Raw genomic sequence first — 9,222 nt, 5'->3', positions numbered from 1 at the left:
CGTACTTTCATCTGTTTATCTTTCGAATTAATTTGTTTGTTTGAATTTTATCTCCTTTTCTCTCTCTCTGCATGTTATGTATATAAAGGTCTGCTATCATCATACCTATAGTCTTCTTGTGTCCTAGTGCATATACATAAATATATATATATATATATGTATAGATATATTTATATATATATATATATACATATGTGTGTATATACATATGTCTGTACATATATATGTATGTGTGTGTGTGTGTGTGTGTGTGTGTGTGTGTGTGTGTGTGTGTGTGTGTGTGTGTGTGTGTGTGTGTGTGTGTGTGTGTGTGTGTACTATATAAAATATATATATATATATATATATATATATATATACATATGTATATACATATATATATATACATATATATATACATATATATATATATATATATAAATATATATGTGTGTGTGTGTGTGTGTGTGTGTGTGTGTGTGTGTGTGTGTGTGTGTGTGTGTGTGTGTGTGTGTGTGTGTGTGTGTGTGTGTGTGTGTGTGTGTGTGTGTGTGTGTGTGTGTGTGTGTGTGTGTGTGTGTGTGTGTGTGTGTGTGTGTGTGTGTGTGTGTGTGTAGTGCTACGATATGATCACCATCCGGTGAACCAAAATCTTTCTTATTGTTTCTCCCAATGCAAAAATTGATAAATAAGTAAATAAGATGTCCTTCCCTTGCAGGAGCACAGCACTTCGTTGTCTGTGCGTCGGGCCGTGTCCGCCCTTGGATGTGACAACGTGCAAAGCAGGAGTCGGAAGGTACTTCTGCCACTGCTGCGATCGTTGCCTTAAGGTGAAGTAAAGCATCGGTCTCGTTGGCCCTTAACCTTTCTACCTCCTGTCACCCTCTCCTCCTCTCTCCCTCACCCGCTACCAAATCCGTTATTCTCTTTAGACATATATCTATATGTCCCTCTATCTATATTAAATAGTACTACTCTATGACACTGAGGGAACTTGAAGTGACTCTATATAACTAGTAACGCACCTACGGACCAGAGCTACGTACAATTATTTTATGATTGGTGATTCATCTCCACTTTATGTTCTACCCTTCCTATCTGCCACGGGGCATTTATTTATTTTATTCCTCCATTTATCAATTTAAAACATTACGTCTTACAAGTAAAAGTCAATAAAGATTACTTATATATTCTATAGCTCTGGAACCAGGTTCAAGAATGTATGTAGAGAAGAAGACAACACAATTATATTATTTCCAGAAAATGCGTAGAAAACATTAATCTAACCAGACTTGGTTTTCTTTGGTGTTATGACAATAGAAAACGTTATTTTCAACGGTAACAATAATCTATTGATGTTTACTAAGTACTTTCCAATGAGATCAGGCATTGAAATTGAACATAGATAGATCTTAGATAACAAATGTATCACCAAGACTGCGTCTACCCTCTTATCCTGCATTTACCTCACTAATCATGAAGAAAACTAACTGTAAAATGAACATCGAACTATCAAAATAACCACACGTTTGACATTATACAATAACTATAAAGATGTCTGACCAACTACCTTGAAAAAGACATGGAACAGGATATACACAAAACTGTTCTTCATAATCATCATAATCTACAAATCTTTTGGTATTGTTTGAAAATGACAGCTGTCTAGATCTGTGGAAGCGGACACATTTAGCATTTTCTACTAGTAACATCTCAAAAGTCTTTAAGTGAATGCGTATGAATATATCTAAACCCATCTTTAACTAAATATGTTTGTAAAATAGACAAGACTTGGCCTACGTAAAGTCAAAGTAATGTCATCATTTCTCTTTCTGGTTTGAATTAATTCGTTCTTCTGGCATAAGTACCCCTTAGCTACTGACAGGGTTATCTACAGTAATCTATAGAAAATAGAAATAGAAATTAGAAAATACATTCATTTTAAAAGATTATGAAAGTTAAAGAAAGTAAAAATAATGAAAAAAATAATAATTCGAGCTGGAAATACCTCTGTTTTCGAACAAAAATTCGGTTCTCGAACGACGCTGACACATGGCCGCTGACGAAACGTAAACAGTTCTCTGTTGACCGCTGAGCTGAATAATTACGCTGTGCTTTCGTTATCAATTTTATTGCATTCAGCATTTATTTTTCCTACACTAGCCCTCAGTCATGGCTCCAAAGAAAGCAAAAAGTGATACTGGTCAAGGAAAAAGAAAAGTTGTGAGAAAAACAATCGAAGTGAAGAAAGAAATTATCGCAAAACACGAAAATGGCGTTCGTGTATCTGATCTTGCTGTGCAGTATGGTATGGCAAAGTCTACAATTTGCACTATTCTCAAGAATAAAGAAGTGATAAAGTCGGCTGATGTTGCAAAAGGAGTGACCGTCATTAGTAAACAAAGACCGCAAATACTTGAGGAAGTGGAAAAGTTGTTGCTTGTTTATATAAATGAGAAACAGTTAGCAGGTGATAGTATCTCTGAAGCATTTATATGTGAGAAAGCGTTAGCAATTTACGATGATCTAGTAAAGAAAAGCCCTGATGAGTTTGTATTTAGAGCAAGTCGAGGATAGTTTGAAAAATTTAAGAACAGAAGTGAGATTCATAGTGTAGTTAGGCATGGTGAGGCGGCGAGTTCAAACAAGGAAATGGCGGATAATTTTGTGGTTGAGTTTGGTGACTTTATAAAGAAAGTTTTCTCCCGCAACAGGTATTTAATGTTGATGAAACCGGATTATTCTGGGGAAAAATGTCAAAAGAACCTATATCACTAAGAAGGAAAAAATCGTTGCCTGGGCAAAGCCAATGAAAGACAGACTCACTTTTCTGCTGTGCGGCAACGCAAGTGGTGATTTCGAGATCAAACCAATGCTAGTGTATCATTCTGATAATCCAAGAGTTTTCAAAAGAAATAATGTTATGAAAAGCAAATTGCCTGTAATGTGGCGAGCTAATACGAAGGCTTGGGTGACAATACATTTTTTTACAGAATGGATTCATGAGGTTTTTGCCCCGAGTGTTAGAAAATACTTGCAAGAAAAAAAAATGCCTTTTCGTGTTGGATAATGCTCCTGCTCACCCTCCATGTTTGGAGGATGACTTAGTTGGTGAGTCTGATTTTATTAAGGTCAAGCTCCTGCTACCTAACACAACACCACTAATCCAGCCTATGGATCAACAGGTCATAGCTAACTTTAAGAACCATTACGATAAAGCCGTGTTTCGTAAGTGTCTCCAAGTTACTAATGACACTCGGTTAACTTGGACAGAATTTTGGAAAGATCATTTCAATATCCTGAGTTGTGTTAATCTTATTGATGATGCATGGAACCAAGTGAGTACTAGAACCATGACTTCAGTATGGCGGAACCTTTGGCCAGGCTGTGTACCAGAGAGAGACTTTTACGGGTTTGAAACTGCTGGATCTGCTACTGCTGCTGTCGAGGACAATGCTATTGTTGAAGAGATTATTTCTATGAGAAAAAGTATGGGCTTGGAGATCGACAGTGAAGGTATTGAAGAGCTGGTGGAAGACCACAATACTAAGCTTACCACTGAAGAACTTGTACACCTTCAAAATGGACAGCCAAAGAAATTGGCTGAGGAAGTCTTCTGAGGAGGAGGAGGAAAGAAGTGAAGATATGCCAAGTTCTTTGATCAAAGAAATTTGTGCTAAACGGGGTGATGTTCAAAATTTTGTAGTAAAATACCACCCAGATACCGTGGTAGCACATAGAGCAGTAAATATTTTCAATGACAATGTCATGTCACATTTCAGAGAGAAAATACAGCGCAAGCTAAAATTACAAACATTGGAAAGGTTTTTAGTGAAAGAAAAAAGGAAAGAAATCCAAGAGAAAGATGTACCTGAGCCAAAGAGAAGAGAAGAAACACTCGAACAAGAATCACCAGAAGTTTTTATGGAAGGGGATTCCCCTTCCAAGCAAATACCCGCCCCTTTTTCTCCCTCATCTCCATCCACCTATGCTATCACATCGCAGCCAAAAGGGTACAGTACATACATTACATAATAACTGTACAGTGTTGCTTTGTCATTAAATTTACTTCTGTTATGTTTTTCGTTTCATGTACTTTTATGTTTTATTCATTATATAATGTATAAAGTTTAATTAGGTAAATAAGCATTTATCTGGTGCTTGCGAACGAAATAATCTCTTTTACATTATTTGTAATGGGAAAATATGATTAGATTTTTTAACAATTCAGTTTTAAAACACATTTTTGGAACAAACTATGTTAAAAAACCAAGGTTTGACTGTATATATATATATATATATATATATGTATATGTATATATATATGTATATACATATATATATATATATATATATATATATATATGTATATATATATATATATATGTATATGTATTCATATATATATATACATATATATGTATATATATATATATATATATGTATATATATACATATATATATATATATATATTGTTACGTTATCCGCAAGGATATAATGACTATCTGTCTAGGAGGGGTTCGTACTTTGTGGCCTTGAAGTAGTTAAGGCAAATCCAAACAGAAGAGAACACAAAAAAACTACTTTAATTATTGAAAAAGGCAACAAAAATAATTATACTATATCTCTACAACAAAATTTAACCAATAGACAAATCATAACGTTTCATAAAGCAAATATTTCCTTAACCTGGACAAAAACTAGGTCATGAGAATAATCTTAAGGTACATGTAAACACAAGGGGTGGAAAGAGCGGAAGCGAAGTGGGAGGGTGAGCTACGTCTTGGCTAACCAACGAAAAAGTCCCCCTGTCGACGGTAATTTCGGGGTAAGGAAGGAGAAAGTTAGAAGTAAAGAAGGAAGTGAGAGGTTAAATGAGTGTTGGGATACCAACTTACAGTGTTTTTCAGTGGAGTTACTGTGCATTGTAATTTTACATCGTGTAGGAGTTGTATGTTCTTCTAATAACCGGACTTTTTGGAGTCACACTCGTCATCCCCCTGTTTAGCCTCCTGGTCGCCTTATATAGGGCTGGCGAGGACGGGAGGAAGGAGAAGGAGAAGCCGAATAGAACTAGTCTGGACTTACAGGCGAACAGTAGGAAGGGGATCGGAGAGCAAGAGAGGAGGGAAGACACACGTATACAAGCATTTACAAGACAGATACTTAGTTATATACAATGAATACCAAAAAAATACACATAGACATACATGTAAATATTCGGAGGAGGATAGGCCATCACTATATATATATATATATATATATATATATATATATAAATATATATATATATATATATACATATATATATATATATATATATATATATATATATATATATATATATATATATATATATATATATATATATGCAGAAAGATCACTAAAAACAACTCGTGATCCACAAATTTTGCTTGTAACCACTAGGGAAACCGGAAGAAAATAGTAATTCCCAAGCGCTTTCGTGTAATTCACATCTTCAGAGAATACAGAAAATATTTGTTCCATAGAGGTTTAAAAATAACAAGATTATACACTAGAAAAGGAACTGCCATAGTGCGAGATGTCACAAGATTAAACACTAGGAAAGGAACTGTCATCTTATACTATGCCAGTTCCTTTCCTATTGTTTAATCATGTGACATCTTGTACTATGTCAGTTCCTTTCCTAGTGTATAATCTTGTTATTTCTAAATCTCTCTGTAACACAATTTTTTCTGTATTCCCCTGAAGATGTGAATTGTACGAAAGCGCTTGGGAATTACTGTTTTCTTCCGATTTCCTTAGTGGTTACCAGCAATATATATATACACACACATATATATATATGTATATATATATATATATATATATATATATATATATATATATATGTATATATATATATATATATATGTATATATGTATATATGTGTATTTCTTGTATTCACATAGGCAAAACAGAAAACAAAGCCGACAAATGACCATTTGGTCCACAACATGGCCGCGAAAAATAGAAATAGAATCGATAAATAAATCCCAGCAAGCAAACACACAAAACACTATCTATCTATTCCTTTGATTTGGTTTATCTAGCAGATTCTGTTCATCCCATATTCATCTGTTCAATCATCTATGGATCTATCATAATTTATTACCTACCCATCCATGCTGATTTATCTATTCGTTTATTTGTTATCATAATTTAATTTGTTTATCTAATTCATTTTTATATTATTTCTGCTTTATTCTATTATATTTTATTTTATTTGTTTTACTACATTTCCTTTTATCTCGTACTATTTCATTCTATCTAATTTTACGCTATTCTATTTCGTTCCATCATATCTTCGTCTACTTCGGTTCATTTCATCTTATCTTGTTTCATTTTGTTTGCCTTTATTTCACTTTATTTGGCTTGATCATATTCCATTCTCTTTTATCTTATTTTAATATATTTTGATTGATTTCATTTTGTTGTACTTTTTTTATCTTTATCTTAACTTGTTTTATTTAGCTAATTTTTTATTTTCTTTTATTTCACATTATCTATTTTTTCTTTATCTAATATTGTTTTGCTCTCGTTCTTTTAGGCCGAGAACGAGAAATGTGGTAAAGCGTTCAATGAAGAGGGCCGATGCGGGAACGGACTCTACTGTGACAACAACGACAACCATACCGCAGTCGGCATCTGTCGAAAAGCCCTCGTCTTCCCCGAAAAGTGAAGAGGAGGTGGAGAAAGAGAGAGGAAGAGGAAGATGGAGTGGGAGAGAGAGAGAGAGAAAAGAGAGAAGGAGAGAGAGGGGGGAAGGTAGAGAGAGTGAGAGAATGAGATAGGGAAAGGAGAGAATGAGATAGGGAAAGAGGGAGAGAAGGAGATAGGGAAAGAGGGAAAGAATGAGATAGGGAGAGAGGGAGAGAAAAAGAATGAGATAGGGAGAAAGAGAATGAGATAGGGAGAGAAAGAGAGAGAGAGAGAGAGAGAGAGAGAGAGAGAGAGAGAGAGAGAGAGAGAGAGAGAGAGAGAGAGAGAGAGAGAGAGAGAAGAGAGAAGGAGAGAGAGGGGGGAAGGTAGAGAGAGTGAGAGAATGAGATAGGGAAAGGAGAGAATGAGATAGGGAAAGAGGGAGAGAATGAGATAGGGAAAGAGGGAAAGAATGAGATAGGGAGAGAGGGAGAGAAAAAGAATGAGATAGGGAGAAAGAGAATGAGATAGGGAGAGAAAGAGAGAGAGAGAGAGAGAGAGAGAGAGAGAGAGAGAGAGAGAGAGAGAGAGAGAGAGAGAGAGAATGAGATAGGGAGGAGAGGGAGAATGCGTTAGGGAAAGAGAGAGAGTGAGATAGGGAGAGAATGAGATAGAGAAAGAGAGAGAATGAGATAGGGAGATAGGGAGAGAAGGAGAGAGGGAGAGAATGAGATAGGGAGAGAGAGAGGGAGAATAAGCTAGGGAAAGAGGGAGATGGAGATAGGGAGAAAGATTGAGACATCAAACCGGTTCTACAAGAAGCATTCACCTTTTCTAACCACTGAATGAAGTGACGTTATCTCTTTTGAGCCTGGTAAACAAAGACGGACATGATGCCCCATTCAGAATGCGCCAGCCAGAATAAAATCAAAAAGGGGCGCCATCGTTGACTGTTGGTCTCACTCAGATGATTAAAAATCGTCTGTCAGCACTAAAAGTTCGAATCCTGTTCAACGTGCTCAGATAGTCTCACCTCTCGGTTGAGAATTATAATGATAAATGTGTGGCAATAAACAGAATAGAATGTGTAAAGTGAGTCACTGTTCTTTATCATCCGGCAGCTGAAGTGCGTGTCCGTGTGTGTGTGTATGTGTGCGTGCTTGTCCGTGTGTGTGTATGTGTGTGTGTGTGTGTGTGTGTGTGTGTGTGTGTGTGTGTGTGTGTGTGTGTGTGTGTGTGTGTGTGTGTGTGTGTGCGTGTGTGTGTGTGTGTGTGTATAAAATAATATATATATATATATATATATATATATATATATATATAAATATATATATATATATAAAAACATATATATATATACAATTTTGATTGAAGTAAACTTCGCTAATAGCTTTGGCCATTTTGGCATGCAATATCTTCAATTTCAAGAATAACTTTTTTATTCTCATAATTCAAGTTTTGGATATAATCAGTCATGATTTTGATATCATATGAAAGGGTGTAGTAATAGACGCTGATGTATGCTAACGATTACAATAAATGTATGTAATAGTACAATAAAACTGTTGACACAAAAACAGAAAATTTAATTTTTTCACCTCTATCAGAGACTGGTAAAGAATAATGTCTGGGGACTGACCTGTACTACTTATAAAGTGAGGAAGTAGTAACGCAGGAGGTCATAGATATCGAGTTCGTCTGCCTCTTCCTTGTAGTAGGGAACTTGTCCTGTGCACAGTTCGTAGAAAACACAACCGAGGGCCCAAACGTCCACTTTGCCTCCGCTGTATGGGTGCATCTTCGTGTCGATCACTTCCGGTGCCATATACCATGGAGTACCACGGCGACCATTAATGTTTCGTTCATAGACCTGAGGCCTTCTGCGAGACATTCCAAAATCGATCAGCTTGACAATCTAGTGGTTTGTACTGAGAACGATGTTTTCGGTCTTCAGGTCCAGATGAGCAAAGTTCTTCGAGTGTAGGTAAGCGACGGCTCGAACGAGTTGCTCGCAGTAGGACGCGACTCTGTCGCTCCAGTCTTGGTAGGGCACCTGCGCGTGTTTACTGACGGCGCTGTTTAGTGTTCCGCCCTCGCAGTACTCAGTGATTATGATGTTCATTTCGCCTTGGGTCGCCACATCCACAAGACGAACAACGTTCGGGTGAGTCACCTCTGCGAGGGCTTCGATCTCGCTCAAAGATCCCTTGCATTTGGTCGGGATCTTAGCGACGCAGATGTTTCCCGTCGTCTTGTTGATGACCAATGATGTGATTCCATAACCTCCAGAGCCCAGAACAGATTTAAGAGTGTACTTTTCATTATAATCAATGGTTTGGTTTCTGCAGCTGTGGGCGTTGACTGGAGGTTCGGTCGGGTCAACGATGGGCTTCAAAGTTGCTCTCAAAGTGCCTCTTGAAGACTGGCGACGCTCGAGGCTCTTTACCTTCTTCTGAGGCATCGATGAGCGCTGGCGACTTTTGATCGAAGCCTCTTTAGTCGGTGAAATACCCTCCATCTTCCTTGCATCCTGGTGCTTAGAAGGGTTTCTTGGGGACTTGCTGGGGCTGTCTTCCTT

The 9,222-nt window shown here is 36.8% G+C and overlaps 1 protein-coding gene across 1 annotated transcript in view; it reads left to right on the top strand.

The window, feature by feature from the left end:
- The window catches only part of LOC143023565 (venom protein 302-like), an 8,650-nt gene extending 736 nt beyond the window's left edge, over positions 1 to 7,914 (top strand). The window contains exons 2-3 of the mRNA XM_076182152.1: positions 698 to 809; positions 6,553 to 7,914. Of these exons, the coding sequence (XP_076038267.1) occupies positions 698 to 809; positions 6,553 to 6,684 (244 nt within the window). The 3' untranslated portion in view covers positions 6,685 to 7,914. The remainder of the gene's footprint in view (positions 1 to 697; positions 810 to 6,552) is intronic.
- The last annotated feature ends 1,308 nt before the right edge of the window (positions 7,915 to 9,222 follow it).

Source organism: Oratosquilla oratoria, chromosome 3 (genome assembly GCF_046742065.1).
Source record: "Oratosquilla oratoria isolate Oo_2021 chromosome 3, ASM4674206v1, whole genome shotgun sequence".
Taxonomy (NCBI): Eukaryota; Metazoa; Arthropoda; class Malacostraca; order Stomatopoda; family Squillidae; genus Oratosquilla; species Oratosquilla oratoria.
Note: the sequence above shows the minus strand (reverse complement) of the source record. Positions and strands in the feature narration are given on the sequence as shown.